At 40.2% G+C, this 26,536-nt stretch overlaps 1 protein-coding gene across 1 annotated transcript in view; it reads left to right on the top strand.

Annotated features, from left to right (window-relative positions):
* LOC133385088 (cilia- and flagella-associated protein 47-like) overlaps window positions 1-26,536 on the top strand; it is a 100,497-nt gene that overhangs the window by 12,255 nt on the left and 61,706 nt on the right. The window contains exons 2-3 of the mRNA XM_061627396.1: window positions 8,528-8,620; window positions 24,275-24,434. Coding sequence (XP_061483380.1) covers window positions 8,542-8,620; window positions 24,275-24,434 — 239 coding nt within the window. The 5' untranslated portion in view covers window positions 8,528-8,541. The remainder of the gene's footprint in view (window positions 1-8,527; window positions 8,621-24,274; window positions 24,435-26,536) is intronic.

Here is a 26,536-nt window from a genome sequence, read left to right as displayed (position 1 = left end):
GATCTCTCTCAGTCTGCCTGGATATGCCAGAGATTGAACCTGGGACCTTCTGTATGCAAAACAGATGCTTTAACGACTGAGCCACAGTCCTTCCCCCAAGTAGATCCATGAGACAAAGGGTTTTCTATTTATAAAATGATTCACAAATAACCACCCGAATCTTTGGCTGCAGGGTTTAGTGAACATTATTTTGCAGAAAGAATATTCAGTGTTGTATATATTTTGTTCCAATTTAGACTTGTTCTGAATGCATTAGTTGCAAAGAGTGAGTGGACTGATTAAAGTTGGCTACTTTGAAGCAAATTTAGATTGACCCTGAGTAGGCTTGAGCCTTTACCTCTAGATTTGTTTTTCTACAACTAACGGAATTGTTCTGTTTCTTTGGGAATGGATTTTTTCTTTTTTAAAAAAGTGTTAAATGCATGTACAAAATCTTTTATCATTCAAGAATCCACTATTCTGTCTGTAAGACAAGCGTGTTGGAGTCAAAGGGATATTGGAATGGCAAAACGATAATGGACCAGAATTGGAGGAATACACTCATCCCTCAAAATTTTCTTCATTACACATATCTATCCATGCCAACATCTGACCTCCAATAGCTAAAGTTACCAGGACCTAGATTCTACCCACTGCAACGCTTCCCAAATAGCTCTATAATTGTGCAGTGCAAATAAAATTTAGAAATTGTAAATTCATTCATATAGAAATATTTGAACATGTTTATCTGCATAAATCTAAATTTACCTTTTGGTAACAACTCACTGGGGAAGAATGCACTAAAAAACTGTAACTGGAATTTATGCTAATGTACTGAACTAAAAGATTAATGTCTCTGCAATTACTAATCAGTTGAGGGTAGTAACTGTTCCAACTTTGGGGTCTGACTTTATGAGCTTGTGTAAGCATCTTAAGCTTTAAATAGATCTCTGTAGCAGTATTTGAGATTACATTTAACTGGGTTTGTTCTCTGTCACAGTACAATAGCTGTCTCATCCTTTGAATTACTAAAACTAACAGTGTTTACAAAACAGAATAGTACCTAGTGTAGCTTAGTCACCCCATTTCCATGGTGAAATTGGCATTTTGCCTAAATGTCAGTTTGGACTTTTTTCTCCCTGTTTTTAAGCTTCTATGGGCACCCTTTAAATATAGATGAAGTATTTAGCAGAACTAAATGCTGGATTCTTAGAAAATGAATTCAAACATCTTGTGTTGTAGGCCCCTCCAGTCAGGTAGTATTAGAACTTTCAAAGACCATTTAATTCGCTATAATTAAAGAGCAGATTATTTTTGCATTTAGTTGAAATTGATCACTAGAACATTTATTTTGAGCATAGCTGTAATTCTGATTTTAGCCAAAACATTTATTTTGAGCATAGCTGTAATTCTGATTTTAACAGTTGTTATTTTTTTTATTTGCACAATATATGCAAGCCCATTGTTATAACATAAAGCAGCATGGTCCTTGTCTTAGGCAGCAATCTTATTGACAGTTACCAAGGAGTAAGCCCACTGAAAAGAACAATAATTGCAAAAGCTAAATCTTGCACAGAAGGAACATTTTTAGGCAACATTTGCAAACTGTCAATCCCATGAATAAATAGTCAGAAGGAATCACTTCCATTACTTTCTCTAACAAATTATCTGGATAACGTATTCCAAAATAGGTCATTCATTTAGGAGTATGTTTTAGTCTTCCACTGCATTGTAATTTAAGAGAAAAACAATTGAGAGAAATTAGGTTTCTTCTTCTTTGCAGTGTCGGCAAAATACACAAGGACTAATGTGGTGTGAGTTAGGTCACTCAGGTTCTCAGTTCCAGTAGAGTTGGAGAAAACATATATTCAGCTCTTACCAGTGTTGTTCTGTATAACAATCTGCTAGACAGTTTGACAGTGCAGCTATAACATCATTTGATTCTTGACAGCCTATTTTTCCACTCTCACTGTAATTTTTTTCACATGTGCCATTCACCATATCCAGTATAACACTGTTGAAATTGGTTTTCCATTATAGTCTTTCTGGCAATCACTGTAAATGTCAACTCAACTAATTAGGTACCTATCTGTTGCTGCTGTGATCACCTTCACAATCCCAAGTTTGAGATGAGTTGTAGTAAAGGCCAGTATCGTACGTTTTCAAAAAAGAGTGACTTGAATTAATGGATGGCATGATGGTTAAATTGTCATCTTAAATCCTGCAAACCACATTTGTGTATCAGTTATAAATCTTTGTAACTATAGGATGTTAGAAGGGAAGGGTGAGTTGGTTCTTGGCATAATTTAGCCTTGGAAATAAGCCCACAAAAGTTACTAGCCTGCTAAGAGGCTTGTAGCATGTATTCCTATGCTGGCCACTGAAAAGGAGAAGCCTGAAAGTGCAGGCTTCTAAAACCATTAGCAACCTTGCCTTCTATTAAGCAGATTGGAGGGGGAGAATTGCATTCTTCCAGTGCTAGCCCACTGCATTTCCATGATGGTCATGGAGGAAATGTCTTTCCTTTCTTGCAGCTGGCAAAGAAACTAAGCAGGATCCGTCCCTCCACCATTATCCCATTTACTTGCCTGCATGGAATTCCTACTCACCTATAGCTACCAGGCAAGGTGTTAAATGCAAGGATTGACATACTTGCCCTGTTTCCCACTTACTCTTCCAAATGATAGCTGGCTTGACCTATTGCCATAGCTTTTTCTTTTCTCTTCTTTTCATTATGACCATCCTAATGAAAAACATATCTTTTTATTTATTTATTTATTACATTTATATACCGCCCCATAGCTGAAGCGCTCTGGGCAGTTTACAGCAATTAAAAACATTAAAAACAAATATACAAATTCAAAAACACAATTTTTGCATATTTTATGGGAATAGAAGGTATTAAAATTAGTGATGTTGCTGAAGATCATTATTCCTTGGCTTGGAATATAAACTTCAGCAACTTACAGTGTTTGCCTTCAGTTCAAAGGCAAGCATTATGGCACCTCAACTCATCTCTACCTTGGATTCTAAAGTAAGCCAGAGAAGTCTTAACTCACTTATCTAGCCGCTTTAACGTCTACACTAGTGAGGTATGTCTCTTTTTCCCACGCTGTGTGTCTGTAATACGCCATCGCCGCATTACAGGTCCTGGGAGTCGTGCTTGTCTCAATCCTGCTTTCAAATTTTTAAGCAGGACTGCTTGCCTATGCAAGCACCCTATGTGAATTGCTCACAGCAACGTTACTCATAATTGTCCCAATCTGAATTGAGCTTCAGGGAGGTCACCAAACTTTTTTTCCTTACTTTTTATTTCCCTTGTCATGATAGTTGTAGTCAGCTGGGTCTCTCATCTGGGTACACAGGGCTGCTCCTGTTCCAGCCTCTTCTGTTGACTGATCTGTAACAACATGCAGACGAGTGCTTGCTTGTTGGGGCCAGAGTGCGTTTAGTTGGGCTGAGTGTTGGAGCTGGGATGTGGTACTGGGTGCATGAGGCTGTGTCAAGGATGGAGCCATGGCAGGTCATTGAGGGTGTTTACGCTGCCCTCCATATATGTAAGAACATAAGAACATAAGAAGAGCCTGCTGGATCAGGCCAGTGGCCCATCTAGTCCAGCATCCTGTTCTCACAGTGGCCAACCAGGTGCCCGGGGGAAGCCCGCAAGCAGGACCCGAGTGCAAGAACACTCTCCCCTCCGATTGTAATTGACATTGTCTCTGTAATTCCCCAGAGAGGGCTATCCTCCTTTCCAGGAGTGAACTAGTGGGTGTGCTCCACACCGGCTGTACCGTGGGAGTGTTTGGAGGTGTTCCTTGTTGTTTGGAGGGCTGCTGATGGGCTTCTGTTTGGGAGTGAAACTTGAGATAGACGTATTAGTGATAGCATTGTTTTTTCTATATGCTGGGAGGCGAATTTTGGTCAAAGAGCAGCATTTTTGCCAAGTGCCCAATGTTTGTGCTCAGTGGTCCTAATAGTGCAAAATTACCTTCCAGCATTGTACCACAAAGCCCCCTTCTCATGCTCAAATTCCCCACATGAGTGTGTATAACACAGGCCTGGGCCGTGAGAGGCATCATGTGATTTGTAGCTGGCACATGCAGGGTTTATATCCTGTTGGTATTGTGTATTGGTTGGCAAGTTCAGAGAACACTTTGTGCCAGTGTGGGTATGGCCCACAAATGGGGTGATGGTGCAGTATTCCCAGAGCTGTCCTGGCTCATTGCTTCCTATGGGGTGTGTCCCTATAGGATCCAGCTGCTTGCGAGGACATAGCTAGGTAATTCCATGAAAATGTCGACCTACAGGGTGATTATTCATTTCCATATATAGTTAACATGTTCTATATCAATTTAAATATAATTTTCCAAAGTCTTATCTGGCAACAATTTTTCAAAGTGGCATTTTACACGTGAGTAAAACAACCAGAATTGTGGCTTGCAAGATGACTCAGAATTTCTCTGGTCCCCCCCCCAGTCTTCAGTTATAGACCTCTCCAAGGAAATAGACAATAGGTTAATGACCCTTTATTGTAATGATAGTTTTGCTTTCTCATATGGTAAACTGAGAATAAATTTCATGTTGGGAACAAAATCAGATGAGCTTAGGACAATAAAACCTATGTTGGTTGAGTGTGTTACATTGGTCACAGAAACATACTTTTTTTCCTCCTCGGCAAATGAAAAGAAAAATGGATACTTTTTAACTTTATTCTCTTCTTTGAGTTTGTAAGCATTAAGAAAATGTGATGAGATGTTAACTGAAATGTGTTTTACATGCAACAGTTCTTGTGACCAACATAACACCACAATGTGCAACTTGCATAGCATAAATGTGTTGTCATGTGTGTCATTTAAATCCCTTTTTAGGACTGTCATAATTATTTCTCTGATAATTTTGTAATTATTAGGCATATTATTTGTACCATACTGTCAATATAGGGCACCTTACAGAGTTTTAACAAAAAGAGACAGGTCCCTGCCCTCAAGAAGCTTACAATCTAAAAGACAAGTCAGACAAAGGCAGGGAGGACATACATTATTGCTTTTATTTATTTATTATTTTATTTATATCCCACCCTTCCTTCCAGCAAGGGCTCTTTTTTAGCTTCTTTTTTAGAAGAAAGATAATATAATTATATATTAATATAATTAGTAATTAGATAATCTTTTAGGTTCATTATTAGTAAGCTTCAACCTTACAAAAATATAGAACTAATATTTCTCTGCTAGACCCCCACCCACTTTCTTGAAGCAGCTTCCTTTCTGATTGGCTCTCCCTAGCTGTCAGCTCTTCACTGAGACAGCAGTGTCGGTGGGGGTGCAGGCAGGGCTGGAGATTCCTTGGTAATTGCCAGGCCGTAAGTCCTCAGCTGGCAGCTTGGCTATAAATCTGCCAGGCTAGCAAGGAGGAAGCAAGATAAGGGCAGAGGCCGTTCGAAGCTTACGTGCTGAGCCAGAAATCCAGAAGAGACGTCAGTGAAGGTCCGGGTCTAGTTTCCGAGAGATCAGTCCAAGTCAAGGTTCAAGGGATAGGAAGACACACAGTGGTCACGCCTGACGTTGTAGTCAGCAACAAGCTGAAGCCAAGGTTTGACTTTTAAGGAGCAGGTTTGTCAGCAGGTGTGAGCCCTCAGCGTTTTGGCCTTAAGTGGACAGGCCTGCCCCTCTTCTGGCTGACCTTCTGTTGTCTACGTTCTGCAGGTGAGGGGGGAGTCTCCTGTTCACTGCCTGCGTCTGGCTGAAGGGCTTCAGCTGTGTCTGGGGAGCTCTGCAGTTGAGGGGGAGAAGGAGCTGGGTTCTCAGGAGTTTCCTCCGTTTCTCCTTCTGGGCCTGCTGCTGTTACTCCCGAGTCATCCTTGTCTGATGAGTCCTCTGATGGGGCCATGACACTAGCTATGTTGAATCGATGGGGTCAGGGGATGCCAGCTTTTCTGGACCAGAGGACACATTTCAAATTTTGAGAGAGTGCTGGAGGCACCAGTCACAAAATGGCTGTCATAGGGGTGTGGCATAACACAAAATTACAGAGTAGTAATGTTTAAGGTTTCCCCATAAATATAATTCCATACTAGAAAAGGCTTGATATGTTGAATTTCTGCCTGCTATGCAGCTGTTAAAGGCATAAGAACCCTGTCAACCCTAATTTTGGTAAAGTTTTCACCTATTGGGGGAGGGGGATTCTTCAATATTCACCCACCCTTATTGTGAAATAGTATTTGCAGAAAACGATTTCTAGGCACTACCTGATCTCAGATGAGGAAAGATGCATCCAAGGTGCTAGGGAAAAAGGAAGAGCAAACTATGGAGATCCCAAGGACTAAAAATAAAAAAGACAAATGCAGGACAGGTGCACTAAAAGGGAAGGCAAAACAGCAGCTATTCTGAACCCCAGGGATTCCTATTCTCTAGTGTCCAAACAACTGACTTCTCAGTCACAGCTCTGACTTCACTTATTGGTTAATGCAGATAGGCAGGAGCAGCCAGGCTGGCTCACTTCACATAAATCACTTAGAAGAGTACTTGCACATTTTGCTCCATAACTTTCTTTTTAGGATGGCTAGAGACTTTTTATAAAAAAAATTAAAGCTCAGATTCTGGGCTAACTGCTGGGCATGTCACTGAATGCCTTCACTGGATCCCTGGCACCTACAGGCAATGGGTTGGCAACCCCCAGAAGATGTCAACTAGAGATACAAAAATTCACCTTAGCAGCTGAAGTCCCTTGCCTTGTATCAGAGAATACTGCAACCCTGTAGAAGGTTGAAGGCAAACACAAATTAATGCTTCATATAATTTAAAATAAACACCACAAATACAGGGAATAATGCCCTTGTGGGAAATGTGATTATCCTGAAAGAAAGTGCAGAAGCAGAAACATCCATTGAGGTACTGGTGTCAATTGGTAACATTATTATTGTTGAGTTTGAGACAGGGAAACTGACAATAACATTTACTAGCGAAAATTTGTTGTGAAAATTTCTTTGATGATCATTAATATTAAATTATCTTCTTAAAAAAGAGGATTTCTATGACATTTGCCTTCCCTAGAAATTATGATAAATGTTGGTTTGAAAAGAAACAAATAATTAGGGTGTTGCCACAGCCAAGTGTGAATTCCCATGGGTTTTACACCTTCCAACATGGACCTCGTGAATGCACAGTAAAGTGACATTTGCACAGGGCTTTGCTTTGGAGACATTATTTGTGGAAGTCTGTAATCGAATTGTCACATGTTATGTTGGTCATGTTACGTTGGACATAAGTCATTTTCCAGAAAACCTTTTTTCCATAGTTTCCAATAAACATCACCATAAGTTTGATACTTGCTCATGAAACGTTAGCTGTTTGTGTATGTTGCTACCAATGGAATTCATTTTTTTATACTTTTAGAGAACACAGTTGTCTAAGTTACATATAAATACTTCAGGTTGCAAAAACCGTTACATTGGTCACATCTTTTAAAACACAATAAAAAGGAAATATGTAAACTACATGTGGCACACTTCATGATTTACTTTTGAAGGGAAGATCAATCCAGTTAACAAAGAAATAGTTTAATGTTTATTGGAGTTCAAATAATATTAGCTAAAACACAAAATATTATGTAAAGAAGCTTACAAATGTCACATTGGTCACTATGGAATAACCCGACTGTGGAATGACCTGTGGTATCTGGGCATCCTCCCCCTGCCCCTTTTTTGACTGTTATGCAGGGTGAATCTATGGTGGGCCTGACGTCCGCCCAGGAAGCTATTCATGAATGGGCAGATTGACTTCTGCCAGTGAGATAGTTCCGCTAATGGGAAGTATTTCTGCTGGAGGGCCTCCTGGTTACTCTATATTCTAATCTTCTCTACCCAGCAGATTCAGGGTTTGGATTGCACAGTCATAATTTATCAGAACGTGTATAACTTTGTATTTGCTGATCATCATATCAAAATAATGCTGTGCATTTCCTCACTGCTGGTATTGTATTTTTGTAATGTCTTGTGTGAGATTGAGGTTTTGTTTTATTTTATTGGTCATCTTGCCATGTCAAGACAGTCATAATCACATTAAATTCAAAGTCCACTTGATTTAAAATATCTGGAGGGTTACATCACTTGTCTCCAGAAATTTCTATGAAGAATAGAGCAAGAAATCATAAAATGTTGAGGTGCTGGGAATAACTCTTTATTAATTTGATTAAAATTTCATTGTGGAACATAATTTGCTATATATTCTTAGTTAGCAAACATTTTTGCTCACCCCTTTTTAAAAACTTTGTTTTTGGGGGGGGGGATGGGGAAGATAATCTGTATATTATTCCAAAGAATTTTAATAGGATTCCATGAGTAGCCAAAGTCATTTATGGCATGTATAGGAGAACTTTTAAATTGCAGAGTCCTTAAAAAACTGTCATCTCCTATTTCAAAGTATACTTTGAAGAGCATTCAGTTCTTACATTAGAACAGCCTTTGATCACATTTCAGCCTCTAGTGCATTCCTTTCCTTGAATGTGGCACTGAAGCATAGGATAACTTTCTTTTTTTTTCTTTTTTCATTAGGTCAGGAGCATGTCATGCGTAATCCCAGTGCATCTGTATTCCACCATTCCAATAAGGACTCCATTTTCTGGCTTTCACTCAAACAAAAACAAGGTACAGAGTTATATGTTTTATGTACATTTCTGCAAGGTGCTCCGTATAATTGAAAAAATATACAGTATTCATTTATGTATTTCAATTGTCAATGAGTGAGACAATAAAAAGATAACATATAGTAGTGGAACTCCTGTTTGTTTAACAGGGGTTAGGAGCTGTCCTTAAATTAGAGGAAGTGTGGCTTGCCCAGGAAATGTTAAGAGGGAAACATCCTCCTATTATCGGTAAGGATTTAACAAGCCAACTGTAAACTGTAAAGACAAACAAGTCCCAAGAGCAGCAGACTTGTATTATACAGCCATGAGAGTGGCTGTATACTATAGCGAGCATGGATTTTTCACATTCCGCAATGTTAAATTGAAAATACCCCCGCATGCCATTCTGATGCTTCCCATAAGCTCATTTCAAAACAAAACCTTACAAAATGTATAGTCCTGAAGTCAGAAATGCTTGCTTAATAACCCTCTAAGTTTTCATGGCAATACACAAAACAGTCAGAGAGAGTTCAAAGTGTAAAAAGAGAGAGAGAAAAGTCAGACCCCTTTTGGCCTTTTTTTCTGTCAGAGTTCTCATAATCTCTTGAAATTGATTAAAAATCAGACATGTTCACACAGTACCTGTAATCCTATTACTGCCTTTGCCCCATACTCTTACCTTCGTCTTCTGCAGCTTAAAAGTTAAGAAAATGTCTGGCTGATTTTTAATTAATTTAAGAAATTAAGCATTGTAGTCGATGATAAGCCCAGGCTTGCTCAGTAAGAACCAAATGTCAGTGTTCTAAAAGCCAGACTCACACCTGCTGGGCTTGGCTAATCAGGCCACACCCACACCAGACTTTGATTTCACTTTAGACAGTCATGGCTTGCCCCAAAGAATCCTGGGAAGTGTAGTTTGTGAAGGATATTGAGAGGAGACTCCTATTCCCCTGACAGAGCTCCAGTGGCCAGAGTGGTTTAACAGTCAGTCACTCTGATTGAAGGTCTGTGAGAGGAACAGGACATCTCCTAGCAACTCTCAGCACCCTTCACTAACAACACTTCCCAGGATTCTTTGGGAGAAGCCATGACTCTCTAAAGTGAAATAAAGGTCTGGTGTGGATGTGGCCAGGGACAGCTTTGGTTTAAATTTGGGTGGGAGGCTACATGTGCCTGCTATAGAATAAAAAGGTGGGAGGAAAGCTGAAAAACAATGATGCTGTTCACAATGCTTTCCTTTTGGAAAGGAAAGGGGCTTCCCCTCTGCCCAGTGCCCACCCACCCAATTTCCTCCCCTCCCTCCCTCTTCCCCTTCCCTGCCCCTCCCCCAGGTCAGTTTCAGCTATCCTAAGCATGATTGCACAGGAGTAAATTGCACTGAACTCAATAAGCAAACACTCCCCTCCCCTCCCCTCCTCCCTCCCATCACCTCCCTTTTCCCCCTTTCCTCCTCTTCCTTCACCCCTCCCCTTCCAATCTCCTCCTCCCCCCTCCTCCTCCTTCTGCTCCCCTCTCCCCTCCCTTCCTTCTTCCCTTTCCTCTCCCCTCCCCCTCCTGCATGGTCAGTTTTACCTATTCTAACCATGATTGCATGGGAGTAAATCCCATTTAACTCAATAAGCATGCAAATGATCAGACCTGCCCTTCCCTTCCTTCCTTTCTCCTTTCCCTTCCTCCTCTCTTCTTCCTGTCCCCTCTTCCTCCTCCCCTGCCCACTCTAGCCCTCCGTCCCGCTTCTCCTCTCCCTCCATGGTCACTTTTACCTATCCTAAGCATGACTGCACAGATGTAAATCCCACTGAACTCAATAAATATGCAAACTTGCCCTCCCCCCTCCTCCTACTGCCTGCTCCCATCCCTCTCCTTCCCTCTGCTCTTCCTCCCATCCCCCTCCTTCCCTCTGCCCTTCCTCCCCTGCCTCCTCCTCCCCTACCTCTCTCTTTCCTCTTCCTCCCCTCCCCATCCCCTGTGGTCAGGTGTTGGATAGTTACCCTGTTCTGGACGGGGTTACACTCCCCCTAAAAGAGCGGGTTCGTAGTCTGGGAGTTTTGTTAGATCCTTCCCTGTCACTTGAGACTCAAGTGGCCTCGGTGGCACGGAATGCGTTCTACCAACTTCGGTTGGTAGCCCAGCTACGTCCCTACCTGAGCAGAGAGGATCTTACATCAGTAGTACATGCTCTGGTAACCTCGCGATTAGACTACTGCAATGCGCTCTACGTTGGGCTGCCTTTGAAGACCGTTCGGAAGCTACAGCTGGTCCAAAATGCGGCGGCCAGATTAATAACGAGGACCAAGCGGTCGGAACACATAACACCTGTTCTGGCTTGCTTGCATTGGCTGCCAATATGCTTCCGGGCCAGATTCAAAGTGTTGGTTTTGACGTATAAAGCCCTATACGGCATGGGACCACAATACCTGTCGGAACGCCTCTCCCGATACGAACCTGCCCGTACACTGCGCTCTACATCGAAGGCCCTCCTCCGAGTCCTGACTCATAGAGAGGCTCGGAGGGTGGTGACGAGATCTAGGGCCTTCTCAGTGGTGGCCCCCGAACTCTGGAACAGTCTCCCTGATGAGGTGCATATGGCGCCGACACTGTTGTCTTTTCGGCGCCAGCTTAAGACCTACCTCTTCTCTTTGGCGTTTTTAACTTAAATTTTATCCAGGAAATTATTATGAAATTTTGATCTTTGTATTTATATGTTTTGTAGTATTATCATGTAATTTTTATGAGATGTATTTGTATTTTTTGTTGTTCACTGCCCAGAGAGCTTTTGCTAGTCGGGCAGTCTAGAAATCCAATAAATAAATAAATAAATAAATAAAAAATTATTACTTATTGAACTCAATAAGCGTGTAAATGATAAATCTATTCTCAGCAAACTTGCACTGGATCCCATTTCTTACCTCCTGGATTAAAAAGCAGAGAAATTCACTAACAGGCAAAAAGAACCCACCTATAGCCAACAGATATTTCTATCAAACTTTAAAACGCAGGGAAATAGTGCAGCTATAGTGAATGCACCAGGGGAGCAGGAAACCTGACCTCTGCTCTGAGATATTGTACTGCCCTACACATTTGTCAAAATGCAAACACAATTTGGGTTGGTCTTTCACAGTCCAATCCACTTGCTGTGTAGCTTGGAAGAATTTGGTAACGTGCCTCTGAGCATATGGTGAGTGGTGGCAGCCCAAATAACAGACGCAAGACATGTGTTCTTTTGATCTTGGTTTAGGAGGGAGGAAGCAACAATATTAACATAGTTAATATAGTTCAGATAGTTACTTTAAATAAGTGTGATTTACTTCGCAATTTTAGTGAAGTTTTCTATAGTAAATCATTTTCTTTTGCTTCTGTTTCTGTGAATATATGAAGTACAGCAACACTTTCCAACACTAAAAAACCCTCCAAAAACAATTTTGGAATAATGACACTGACTATTCTGCAGAATAGTTTCCAGTGGACCTGAGGAGTGTCTCAGTTTGCACAAGATAAAAGAGTGGAAGATGAAATACATTCTAGGAAAATTCCAGGCGTGCTCTATGTTTTTAATTGACCATGCCCACCTTTCCTTAAGTGGAGTGGTTTAAGTGTAGCAGGCTGAACACATGTATGTTGGGCAAGCCAACTTTGTTTTTTCCAACAGCTATATTCTTTGCTTAAGTAGCAACATATTGTAATCAGTCTAAGCGCAGTTTCAGATTCAATTGTTAATGCACCCAAAATAGAAATAGAGCATAGGCTTTGAAATTCATAAAAATAAATTTGACACAGATTTCTAGGATGAATAATGAGAGAATTAAAATTGTCTAGGTTAGATTCTCTGTAGAAACGGTAGTAAGACAGGAAAGAAGCAAAGTAAGAAGAACACCAACAAACATACAAAAATGTCATTCTCCATTTTTGGAGATGGCAGGTGTTACAACCACTCACCATATTTATTTATTTATTTGAAATATTTCTATCCCGCCCTTCTACCCTACAATAGGGCGCTCAGGGCGGCTACAATAAAATCGCACACATATATAATAAAATACACAATAAAAACACAAAACATTACACTAAATTAAAATGCATAAAAGTGTTTTTAAATTTGTATATTTGTATATTTGTTTTTAATGTTTTTAATTGTTGTAAAATGCCCAGAGAGCTTCGGCTATGGGGCAGTATACAAATGTAATAAATAATAATAATAATAATAAAATGCATTATTCACATACATACATAAAATGCATTATACATACACATACAAACATGTATATATGTGCATACGCATAAGAAAGTGAGAATAAAAGAACTTAAAAGATAAAAATAAAAGATAAAAAACTAAAACAGTGTCAGGCTGACCCGTCAGTCCCAACCAAAGGCTCTCTGGAACAAAATAGTTTTTACAAGTTTCTGGAAAAGCGTCAGGGAGGGAGCAAAGCAGGCTTCTTGGGGCAGGGAATTCCAAAGTCTGGGAGCCACAATTGAAAAAGCTCTCTCCCTCATGCCTGTCAATCCAACTTCTTTCATTCCAGGCACGCAGAGGAGACCAGAGATAGATTATCTTAAATCCAAGATGGGAACATATGGATGTAAGCAGTCCCTTAAGTGCACTGGTCCGAGGCCATTTAGGGCTTTAAAGGTCAAAACCAGCACTTTGAATTGGGCTCGGAAACAAATTGGGAGCCAGTGGAGTCGATAAAGCACAGGGGTGATATGCTCCCTGTGCTGTGCTCCAGTTAACATTCTGGCTGCTGGATTTTGGACCAACTGTAGTTTCCGAATCATTTTCAAAGGCAGTCTCACGTAGAGTGCGTTACAGTAATCAAGCCTCAATGTCACCAATGCACGTGTCACCGTGGCCAAGTCCGCTGCTTCCAGGAACGGACGCAGCTGGTAGACTATTTTGAGATGGCCAAAAGCACCCCTGGCTGCCGCAGCCACCTAATATTCCATCAGCAGGGCAGGATCCAGAAGAACTCCCAGACTGTGGACCTGCTCTTTCAAGGGGAGTGCAAACCCATCCAGAACAGGTTGCAACCCTATTCCTGGGTTGCACCCATATGCTCAGAGACACATGTTACCAATTTCTTCCAAGGAAGTGGATTGGACTGTGAAAGACCAACCCAAATTGTGTTCGTAGTTTTACAAATTTGTAGGGCAGTACAATATCTCAGAGAGGAGGTCAGGTCTTCTGTTTCCCTGGTGCATTCACTATAGCTGCCCAATTTCCCTGCTTTTTAAAGTTTGTTAGAAATATCTGTGGGCTATAGGTACGTTCTTAAACCGCAAGGTTTTTTTGGCTGTTAGTGAATACTACTTTAAACACTGCTGTTCACTTTATGTTCTAGCTTCAGTTAATCCAAGAACATAATTCTGTCATCTCTGTCTCAATCCATTGTATTAGAACAGATTTACGTTTGTTTCCGAATTCAGTCTTAGATGAATATGCATTCATGTTTCAGTTAACACATCCTACATGTGTAAAGTATATCTGTGGCCCTAGTGTGGCAAGAAGCATGGCACTCCCCTCTCCTGAGCCACTGAGATCTGTTTTGATTGCCTGTGTTCACTGGCACCCATAGGTGACATTATATACGAATGATGGCCAATGAATGTGGAAGATTTACATTTATTTTCCCAACCCTTATGCCCAAATATGCAGCAACTGAAACAGTCTTCTGGCAGTTAAGGCTGCCAGAGTACAGATGCAAGATAGGAGGCTAGTGCATAGGTGCAATGAGAGGAGGTGCTCATTTGGGTTTGGCTGGCAATCAGCTGCAGGCTTAACCCATCCTAACAAAACCTACCAAATAGATCATTAGTCAGCAAGCATTGATTGCTGAAAGTTGATGCCAAAAGTCCCCATGAACTTTGTGACTTCCTTTTCTTTGGAGAAGGTGGCCCAGGGAAAAAATTGTACTGCTTTTTGCCCAGGAAATCCCATCCTGAAAAGGCAAGCATTGCTAGTAGAGGTGCAGCACCTGCTGAGTATATCTTCCAGCTGCCCCTAAACCTCAAGCTTGAAATATCCAGAGGAAGCCCACTGTACTGTTTTGTGAGCCCCACTGCTTTGATTATATTGTTTATCTTCTCCATAACTCTTATACATAATCTAGTAATACCATAACTCTAGTTCTTGACAAATGGAGTCATTTAAATTGTTCACAGTAGCGAAAGATTAATTTAATTAAAATGAATATATCTATCCTACTTCACCACTATAATTCTCTTCTTTTTTATATTCTATCATATTCCCCAGGATTAACTGTTCTAAACATTATCATAGTAGAGATAATAAATCATTCAGGTCACATACACAAACCTATCCCTTGCCATTATAAAAGGGAATTTAGATTTCCCAATTTACTATGCTGAATAGTAGTATTTGAATTAGGTAGAACTTGTGCTCTTGAACCTGTCTGAGTTAATTCAGAAGAAATATTCTTATTACTCCTCTATGACAGTTTGTATTTAGCTATTAGCTCAGTTTTTGAAATGTATCCTTTCCACCTGTAGTAACTGATACAAATAGAATATATGACTTAAGGTTGTAAGTACAATAAAATATTGCATGATTTTGATGTACTTTGATAACTAAACATATGGTGTTTTATTCCAATTCATTTTTTATATTTGATTGTTGTGTATTTTATTATAATATGCCCTGGGATCTACAGACATAGGGTAGAATATCAGTTTTTAAAATTAGACAGGATTGATGCTTTGATTTGCTACTGGTTCAGTATTTTTTTTTTAAAAAAGGAATGCAATTTTTAAAACCTTGAAAGGAAGTTGAATGTGACAAATGTTGTTATATGTAGTAATAATGGCCGTGTTTCAAATGCACAGATGCTAAGTATAATCAAAACACAGTCATTGTAACTTTATGCTTCTGAATTATTGTATAGAAGATTAGCTTAGTTTAGATTTAATATTTATACATGGCTCTTCTATTACAGAAATACTCAAAACAAGTTACAATAAAGAACAAAAATACAATATAAAACAATATAAAATACTGAATACAATATAAATATAAAGTTCAATTTTGAATACAATAATAACAATAATACATAAAATGCAATAATACAATAGCAGCAAGAAAAATTAAGTTACAGATGATGTTCCTCTTGCTATCTTTAGTGGAACAGAGGATCCAAGACTACATTCCAGATCCCCCATAATAGCTCCCCAAAATGCTATTCTCTTCCCAGTATCCACCCAAAGGAAGCTATCCAAGGCAATATCCCTGCACATCTGTGGTCTTCCTTGGGCAGATCTGGACATTCCTTGGTTATCAAGCTGTGTCACTTCCATCTCACTCTCCAGCTGCTCACCCTTGGCTGAGAGCCACAGGTCAAGAGCCCTTTTGCTCTCACCCTTCAGCTTGTGCCAAAGATGTGCACACCCTGGTCAGGCTTCAGCTTAAATACTGTACCTGGGGAGGCAAAATCACACAACCAGCCTTCAGTCAAGGACCCAGCTGCACCTCTTTCCTTCCAAACACACACCGGCCCAACCCTCTAGCAGTTCTTGTCAAGCTCTAGCTTAAATATTATACCTGGGGAGACAAAACAACAGAAGCTATCAGTTTTTAATTAAATATCTTATGGAAAACAAAGTATTACCCAATACCCTTAGGAAAATGAGGAGCAAAACTTAGGCTGTGAACACACTGGGTGCCAGATCAAAAAGGCAAATTCCATGCTAGCGATAATTAGGAAAGGTATTGAAAATAAAACAGCCAATATCAATAATGCCATTGTATAAATCTATGGTGCGGCCGCATTTGGAATACTGTGTACAGTTCTGGTCGCCTCATCTCAAAAAGGATATTATAGAGTTGGAAAAGGTTCAGAAGAGGGCAACCAGAATGATCAAGGGGATGGAGCGACTCCCTTACGAGGAAAGGTTGCAGCATTTGGGGCTTTTTAGTTTAGAGAAAAGGCGGGTCAGAGGAGACATGATAGAAGTGTATAAAATTATGCATGGCATTGAGAAAGTGGATAGAGAAAAGTTCTTCTCCCTCTCTCATAATACTAGAACTCGTGGACATTCAAAGGCATTGAGGTCAAAGGGACTTAACAAGCAAGTCTGTATAAGATTGCAGCCATTGAGGTGTTCTGGAAATGTACAGTAGCGGCCACTCAGTTCTCTGAGCTATTGATTCATGATTTTATCATTTTTGGAATTAACTTCTGTATGGCAGTGATGTTCTTTGGAATGAAAATACATTGAGGGGATCACTGAGCTTTTTATAGTTAGGAAGTACGACTTTGAGTGCTTCCAGGAAGTCGTACTGCGACATACCAGCCATTACAATAAACATTGCTTTTCCAAAACCAGTTGGACGTGTTGATCATCCCCTACTTCATAATGTCTAGCATAACTTACTTGTATCTTGCTGTTACAGTATTTTGCATTGCTCTGCCACCACCAGTCAGTGTGGAGTGTTGGCAGGGAAATGCAGAATGCTGTAATGTCAGGATGTGAATAAGATGAACAAAATGTTACAATGGGGGAAGGAAGAAGTAGGCACATGGCTGCCATTTACATCAGTAGTCACATGTTTATCATAACATCTAGTTTGGCCCTGTCGCTCTTAGTGTCCTCTTTTGGAACCTCTTCTCTTGCCATTTTTGATTTAACAGTTTATTTGAATTTGAATGAGTGATGTACAGCATCCAGCAATTTTATGAACATTTTACGCTAAACCATGCATATCGACAAAATATTGGTCTACTGGAGTTGACAAAATTATTAATCATTTTATTCATGTAATATATTGGTTTGTAATACTTTATTGATATAAAGAACTCTAAATATATAGAATAATTGGGTGCAAAGTTCTAAACATAATGCCTTAGCACAGAGAGAGAGAGTTTATATCTTTCTCTAGCAAAAATCTTGATGTTACTTACTTTCAAAATATTGGTGGATAACAAATTGTCTCAGAGTTAACTTACTAAAAATGTAATTTTCTGTATGATTATTCCTAGAGCTATACTTTGGGGCAATATATTCTTTAAATGCCTCAGTCCTAAACTTATTATCCTCTATACAACTTAATGTGACTCCAACACAACTTAGTTCTAACAAAAGGTGCACAGAATCATGGCATTAATCTGGTATATGACAGCGTTAGCTGTATGTGCCCTTTTATTGTAAATTAAATGAATATTTCCCAGAATATATCACTGTTGTTTTTGGTTTAGCAGCAGGTATAAGGGCTGCTTTTTTAAGCAGGCATCTTTTCAAAACTGAATAAATAGCATTATTCACTAATAGGCAAAAAACCTTGCTGTGTAAGAACATACCTATAGCCCACAGATATTTCTATCAAACTTTTAAAAGCAGGGAAATTGGGCAGCTATAGTGAATGCACCAGGGGAGCAGGATACCTGAACTCCTCTCTGAGATATTGTACTGCCCTACAAATTTGTCAAAATACAAACACAATTTGGGTTGGTCTTTCACAGTCCAATCCACTTGCTGTGTAGCTTGGAAGAATTTGGTAACATGTGCCTCTCAGCATATGGTGAGTGGTGGCAACACTTGCCATCTCCAAAGATAGAGAATTGTATTTTTGTATGTTTGTTGGTGTTCTTCTTACTTTGCGTCTTTCCTGTGTTATTAATGTTTCTACAGAGAATCTAAACTAGAAAATTTTATTTCCCTCATTATTCATCCTAGAAATCTGTGTCAAATTTATTTTTATTAATTTCAAAGCCATTTTATTGGTCGATGTCATGACGGTGAAGACAGCCTTTTGTTTTTCAAATTGGAGGTTATGTTCTATTTCTATTTTGGGTGCATTAACAGTTGAATCTGAAACTGCAGTTTGATGAAAAATCAGACTGATTACAATATGTTGCTACTTCAGCAATGACTCTAGCTGTTGGAAAAAAGAGGATGCGTTTTCAGCCTCCTATGTTTAAACTACTTTATTTAAGGCAAGGTGGGTACGGCCAATTAAAAACATAGAACACACTTAGAATTTTGCTAGAATATATTTCACCTCCCACTGTTTTATCTTGTGCAAATTGAGACACTCCTGAGGTCCACTGGAGACTATTTTGCAGAAGTCAGTGCCATTATTTGTTGTAAACAGCCCAGAGAGCTTCAGCTACGGGGCGGTATACAAATGTAATAAATAAATAATTCCACAATTATATTTGGAGTTTTTTTTAGTGTAAATTTTGCAAAGTGTTGCTGTACTTCACATCTTCACAGAAACAGAAACAAAAGAAAATGATTTCTTATAGGAAACTTCACTAAAATTGCAAAGGAAATTAGACATATTTAAAGTGACCATCTGAACTATATCAACTGTCTTCATAATGTTGCTTCCTCCCTGCTAAAACAAGATCAGCACAGCGCATGTCTTCTTTCTATTCTTTGGGCTGGTTGCAGATGTTGCCACCACTCAGCATATGCTGAGAGGCACATGTTACCAAATTCTTCCAAGCTACACAGCAAGTGGATTGGACTGTGAAAGACCAACCCAAATTGTGTTTGCATTTTGACCAATTTGTAGGGCAGTCCAATATCTCAGCAAGGAGGTCAGGTCTCCTGCACCCCTGGTGCATTCACTATAGCTACCCAATTTCCCTGCTTTTTAAAGTTTGATAGACATATCTCTTGGCTATAGGTACGTTCTTAAACAGCAAGTTTTTTTTCCTATTAGTGAATTTCCCTGCTTTTTAATCCAGGAGGTAGGAAATGGGATCTTGTGCAAGTTTGCTGAGAGTGGATCGATCATTTGCATGTTTATTGAGGTTAGTGGGATTTACTCCCCTGCAATCATGCTTAGGATAGGTGAAACTGACCACAGGGGATGGGGAGGGGAGGAGGAGGAGGGGAGGGGAAGAAGTGCAGAGGGGAGGACTGGGATGGGAGCAGGCAGGAGGGGGAGGGGAGGAGAAGGACAGGTTTGTTCATTTGCATGTTTATTGAATTCAGTGCGATTTACTCCCGTGCAATCATGCTTAGGATAGGTAAAAGTGACCGGAGGGAGGGAGGGCTGGAGTGGGCAGGGGAGGAGAAAGAAGGAAGAGGGGAGGGGAGGAGGAAGGGAGAGGAGAGGGGAAGGAGGGGGAAAGCAGGTCTGATCATTTGCATGCTTATTGAGTTCAATGGGATTTACTCCTATACAATGATGGTTAGGATAGGAAAAACTGACCATGGGAGGGAGGGGAGGGGGAAGGAGCATATTGGAGGGGACAAAGGAAGGGGGAGGGCAGGTTTGATCATTTGCATGCTTATAGAGTTCAATGGCATTTACTTCCCTGCAATCATGCTTAAGATAGGTAAAACTGACCATGGGGATGAGGAAAGGGAGGAGGAAGAGGAAGGGGAAGGAGGGGATTGGAAGGGGATGGGGATGGGTAGGGAGGGGCAAAGGAAGGGGAAGGAAGGGGCAACAGGGGGGTAGGAGGAAGGAGAAGGGAAGGTGAGTTTGATCATTTGCATACTTTTTGAGTTCAATGGGATTTATTTCTGTGCAATCATATTTGAAAATGGAAATGGACTGCCTTCAAGTCAATCCCGACTTACGTTGACCCTATGAATAGGGTTTTCATGGTAAACGGTATTCAGATGTAGTTTTACCATTGCCTTCTTCTGAGGCTCGGAGGCAGTGACTGGCCCAAGGTCACCCAGTGTGCTTCATGGCTGTGTGGGGATTTGAACCCTGGTCTCCCAGGTCGTAGTCCAACACTGACCCAGGGGAGGGGCAGGGAGGGGAGGGGAGGAGATTGGGATGGTGAGCACTGGGCAGAAGGGAAGCCCCTTTACTTTCCAAAAGGAAAACATTGTGAATAGTATCATTGCTTTTCGTCCTTTCCCCCACCTTTTTGTTCTACAGGAGGCACATGTAGCCTCCCACCCAAATTTAAATAAATCTGTCCCTGGCCACATCCACACCAGGCCTTTATTTCACTTTGGACAGTCATGGCTTCTCTCAAAGAATCCTGGGAAGTGTAGTTAGTGAAGGGTGCTGAGAGTTGCTAGGAGACACCCAGTTCCCCTCACAGACTTCAATCAGAGTGGCTTACTGTTAAACCAGTCTGGTCACTGGAGCTCTGTCAGTGGAATAGGAGTCTCCTCTCAGTACCCTTCACAAACTACACTTCCCAGGATTCTATGAGGGAAGCCATGACTGTCTTAAATGAAATCAAAGTCTGGAGTGGGTGTGGCCCCTTGATTAGCCAAGCCCAGCAGCTGTGAGGCTTTTAGAACACTGACAGTTGGTTCTTACTGAGCATGCCCGACGTTATAATTGGGTTCCAGCCAAAATTTCTTAAATTAATTAGAAATCAGCCAGGCATTTTCTTAACTTTTAAACTGCAGAAGATGAAGGTCAGAGTATGGGGCAACATCAGTATTAGGATTACAGGTACTCTGTGAACATGGCTGCTTTTTAATGAATTTCAACAGATTATGAGAATTCTCAGAGAAAAAAGTCCAAATGGGCTCTGGAGGTTTTTTCTCTCTTTTTACACTTTGAACTGTCTATTCTCTCTGAATGTTTTGTGTATCGTCATGAAAATTGAGAGGGTTGTTAAGCAAGCGTTTCTGAGTTCAGGACTACAGGTCTTTTAAGGTTCTGTTTTGAAATGAGCTTATGGGAAGTATCAGAATGGCATGTGGGGGTATTTTCAATTTAACATTCTGGAATGTGAAAAATCCCCGCTGGCTATTGTATACAGCCACTCTTGTGGTTGTATAACCACTCTTGTGGCTGTATAATTACATATTTCATTACTGAAATCAGTTTTCAATCCATTTCTTCTCATCTAAACAGCAACTGTTTAGTTTGTATTTCTTTAATACCACAAGAACAGCTTTTAAATTCAAGCTTTTAATCAATTAAATCCTACAAAGCTTCTGTTGGAAGTACACAGATTTCAATAAAATGTAAGCCTCATGAAATGGCAATCAGCACTTGTAAAAATATTATCTCTGGTAAATATTCTTTCTTGGTTTATGACAGTCATATTATCAAATAGATAAAAAAGTTTATTGTGTTTCTTTGAGTGTTCTCATAGTCCCACTTGTGGGGTTGTGTTTGAGGTCATTGCAGGTGAGAACATGAGTGAGTCGGCAGCATACTTTTAATGCTTGAACTGCTACTTCTTCATGCTCCCAACACAGCATAAGCTGGACAAATTTTATAAGGGAAGTGTAGGATACATACCATAGTAGTTCCTTCTGGCTGCCTTTTCAAGTTGCATAGATGCAACTCCCCAGTTACATACATTGTCTGGAAATTTGTAGTAGAAAGGTTATTTGTTTCAGGTTTGCTCTACAGCATTAGGCAAACAGCAGCTTGGAGACCTCCTTGCCAGCCATTCATGCAAACCAGGTGGTCATCTGCTTTTAGAGATTTTGATCTCCATCCACTTCAGATCTTTTGTTTATTTGAAGAAGCAGAAAAATAGTATTTGATATTGTTGGGGAAATGGTTATATTTCAAGTGCCTATGTGCACATATCTAAAGTAGGATCTTCCTGAAATAGTACTTCCTAAAAGAGTTGAATGGGAGAAAATCCTAAAGTATTGAAGTAGTTCCATATGCTTCAGTTACTGCCATTGCAGAGGAATGCAAACATTTGTAGGATTCCATATCATCTAAGAACACATATTAAGCATGTTTCCCACCTATTACTTCATACTCCTTAGATTAGATGCCTAAAAATATTAATCCGAATAATCTAAAGTCTACTCTAGGGGGGAGAGGAATTCAGCAAAGCAAATTCAGGTGTGGGCTCGGCTGATTCTCCCCATGCTGGCCAATGTGAGAACTGAATTAGGTGTTTTCTACAGAATTTGCACATTGCTGGATTCTATCAAGATGTGGATTCACTTATGAAATAGCCAAGGCCTGCCTTTCTCTGTTCACATCCATTTCAAAATATCCACTCTCCATCTAGCCCTATTTGCTTCCCCAAACAGGCAGTTTCCCCACCTGCCTATTTGCACAGCTACCTCACACTGCTGTGAACATTGCTTAAATGTAGCAATGGCTACTAGGAGTGACAGTACTTGATGACATGTCATCAGGCAGCCATGGTTTTTTTTCTGTACAATTCCCCTTAAGAGCATAGGCACAACCTCAAGACCTGTTGCTACCATGGGGACTTGCTGCTACTACATTTGTTTCAATGCATGCAGTGGCAAGGGGCCCACGTGTTCTCTGTCTGTCTGTCGGTGGCTGTAATTACTTTTCTAAAACTACCAAGAGAAGACAGAGAGGCAACTCAGATAATCTCATAAGCAAAAGCATTCAGGCCTCAAATCACCTTGTTTTTATTTAACTTTACAAAAAAGTCATTACAGTTTTTAAGGATTAGATTTGTGTGAAGCTCACCTAAAAACAAAAAATCTGCACGTAACCAGATAGGCTTTCCATGTGGAACTGAAACTTTTTTTCATGGGTACATCCCTAGTATCCTCACATCAGTAGTGTAACACAGGCAGTGGTAATATCTATCAAATGAAGGAGCTGTAATATCTGGAAATATTCTGATGTTAAACTATTCTTGTATTCATGCATTTACTTGGAATGTGCAAGGTGCCCTCCCCTACTTTAGGATATTCCACCTGCAACCCACACTGTTCAGAGAGACCTCTCAACCACCCAGAGAGGCTTTTTAGGGGTGCAGCAAGAGGATACTTTGAGAGAAGGACCCAGTAAAATCTACAAGCTTCCTTCTGCTCACATTCTTAGGTTTCAAAGCACTGGCATGTTTTTCAACAGTTGGTGTTCATATAAGATACGTGTTTGGTCCTCCAGATGTTGCTGAACTACGACGTCAATCAGCCCTGGACACTGGCCATGTTTGCTAAGGCTGATGGGAGTTGTAGTTCAACAACATCTGGACAGCCAAAGGTTCCCCACTACTGCTGTAAAATAATGCAAGCTACTGTTGTAACATCATGAGGTTGTGCTGTGGTAACTTCATAACTCACAAAACAATATCTAAGAGATGCTCTATGCATCTCTGTACTCTGGTTCTAGAGGGAAAACACTGCTGGCTTTCTGTTTTCACAGAAGCATGGAACTACTAATTATATAATCCATTTGATTTCCATATTGACCATTTGGTGTTGTCCATGTGTACAGATGCACTGAAAACCACTAATAAACTATGTAAAGAAAATTGTATCTTGATGCCTTGCACCTGAAACATTTACATATATTTTTACTTTTGTAATGTAACACTTGCATTTCTGATGCCATCTGTTTTGCATATTTAGGAGGTCACAGAGGTAATTTGTTACAGAATGAAAATGGTTAGATAAGTTTGCCACAACTCTGTCTAGCTGTCACTATTTCAACTTTTAGAAGCTAGACACGGCTCTGTAAATTGTGAAAAACACCATATTACAATACTCCAATTAAAATATACCAATTTAAATGTACTTCCTTATATACAAAAAACAGGGCTTCTCAGACATTCTATCCCCAGAGCTGAAGAATGTTGAAAATTACTGAACCCATCAGTTACAAAATGTTAGCCAAGTGAACAAGGCCCATAGTTTGAGAAGTGCTATACCAAGTGTGTTTTCCATGAAACTGACATTAAATGTATATGAGAGAAGTAAATGTGTGGCTTGATAATGACTAGTTGACAAACCAGAAATTTCACAATAAGTGTTCAATTAACTTCCTGTTTTTTAGGAATAATTTTGCCTCCAAAAGGCAAGTTGGATATTCCAGTATTGTTTGCACCTCAATGCATGAAACTGTATGAAGTTGTGTTGGTTATTAAAGTTGAGAAGATGGATGGTGGAAAGTGGTCTTATGATGAGGACTTTGAATTAAGCAAAGCACCAATGAGGTAAATATTTTAGTTGTTGAGCTTGTCATTTTAGAAGAGTTTTTAAATTATAATATTTATATACTACTATAAATGTTGCCATTGTTAGATCTTACTGGGTATAGAACGCTTTTGGATTTTTCAAATTTTGCAAACCTACAGAAGTTCTGTATGGCTATACATAAGACTGATATTATTCAGTTTGCAGACGTGTGGTGCTGGTAGCTTGTTCTATTGCAACTATCATAGTATTCTCTCTGCCCTTGGAAAAAGTGGTGGTGGTGGGGAGAAGCCAGAGCTTGGAAGTAACTAGTTACAAGTAACAAATTACTTGTAATTCATTACTTTTTTGAGTAACGAGTGGGTAATTCCTTTACATTTCGACCGTAATAGAACTAGGAGTAATTTTACTACTTTTGTGGAGTAATTGTAACGTTTCCAGAATTACTTTTGGGCATTACTTGGGGGGGGAGCAGGGGAAGTCTTCTGCTCCTCTGATTTGTGGATGAAAATCATGTGCCTCAAACTGGGCTTCTGTGCAGCGTCGCTCTTTCCTCATGCTCTGTGGATGGGCAGGAGGCGACGAGGGAAGAGGCGGAGAGTGAGATGGGGTGGAGTGGAGAAAACAATTATTTTAAAAAATGGATAGTGGTGGTGAAGAATGGAGTGGAGGGAAAAAGAATCTGGAGGTCAAGAACATGGATAAAGGAGGAGAAGGAGGCAGCAGCAGAATGGAGATAAAGAACTGTGGAGGTGAAAGATGACGTGTGTGTGTGTGTGTGAGAGGGAGGGAGGGAGGGAGGGAGGGAATACTGTGTTTGCGCTTGGCACACAAAGTGGCCTCCACTACCCTTTCTGGCTACTGTGCTGCATTTGCAGTATTTTAATTTTTTGCATCTCAGGGGAAAATGTTTGCTTGAGTGGGTGTCCCTTAGTTGGTGGCAGGGCAGGGTCTGGGAGGTGGTTAAGTGAGAGAAATTATGCTGGCTGGCTGAGTGGGGGGGTTGCACTTGGTTTGACATGCAAAGATCTGAGTAGTGGCCTCAGCCTCCCTCCCCACCACCCTTACCAGCGGAGAGACCACCATTGCTATCTTATGAATAAAAATAATTATTCTACTACCTCTGTATGTGTTTGTTTATTTTTAATGTTGTTTTAGGCTACTTAGATGTGCAGCAGCCAAGGCCAGCACCTTGTAGGCTTTTTTTAAAAAGTATCTGAAATGTAATTGTAGTGATTACTTTGGAGGAAAAGTAAAGTAATCAGTTACTTTCAGAGCAATTGTAATTGTAACAGTAATTACTACTTTTTTGGTCCATGTAACTGTAACTGTAATTTATTACTTTTTAAAAGTAATCTTCCAAGCTCTGGGAGAAGCCATACAATTCTGCTATGTTTGCCAGGTATCCTCTCTGCCTGCCTTAGGAAATTCAATCCTCTGAAGCGTAAGCACATAGGCAACCATCCTGCAGAAAGACAAATGGTATTGGCTATCCTCAATAATGTAAACCTTCTCTGAATTTTTGTTTTATAAGAACCTTTTCTCCATTATTCAAAATACAAAATACAAATCATAACAATGATGCACCTTGGATGATCTCTGAAATTGAAGTGGTTGGCTCAGGAATATTGACATGATTGCTCCCAGATGCTCTGCCTTAAAACAAAGAGACAGGCTGGCTCCATAGTTTTCTGAGTTGCTGAGGACAATTAAAAGATTGTGATGACAGCTGCAGTGCAAGTGATGGACAAGCAGAGTTGAATCCAACCAAATGCATGTTGGACCTCATGTTAGGACTTACTCTGTGGCAGTGATGAAAACGACATTATAATTGAATCTGTGCAGTGTGATCCATCAGAGATTTTCTGACTAGTGAAAGGAGTTGGTGGAACTCTCCGTGGCACCCTGTCACTGGTTTGCTAACACTTCAAGAATAAAGCCATTGTATACAATTCTGACTTGGACACCACAGTTACAATAGTATTGGTGCAAGATGTAGCTATGGCTCTGTCTGGTCAGGCTGGTATGGATACCTTTCAGCTTGTTCGCTCTGAGGCTATAGACATGATAATTAGAAAGAATGAGATCAGCTATATGTGCACCCAGCCTGTGTCTGTCTTGA

The sequence above is a fragment of the Rhineura floridana genome, chromosome 5 (assembly GCF_030035675.1).
Source record: "Rhineura floridana isolate rRhiFlo1 chromosome 5, rRhiFlo1.hap2, whole genome shotgun sequence".
Lineage (NCBI taxonomy): Eukaryota > Metazoa > Chordata > Lepidosauria > Squamata > Rhineuridae > Rhineura > Rhineura floridana.
Note: the sequence above shows the minus strand (reverse complement) of the source record. Positions and strands in the feature narration are given on the sequence as shown.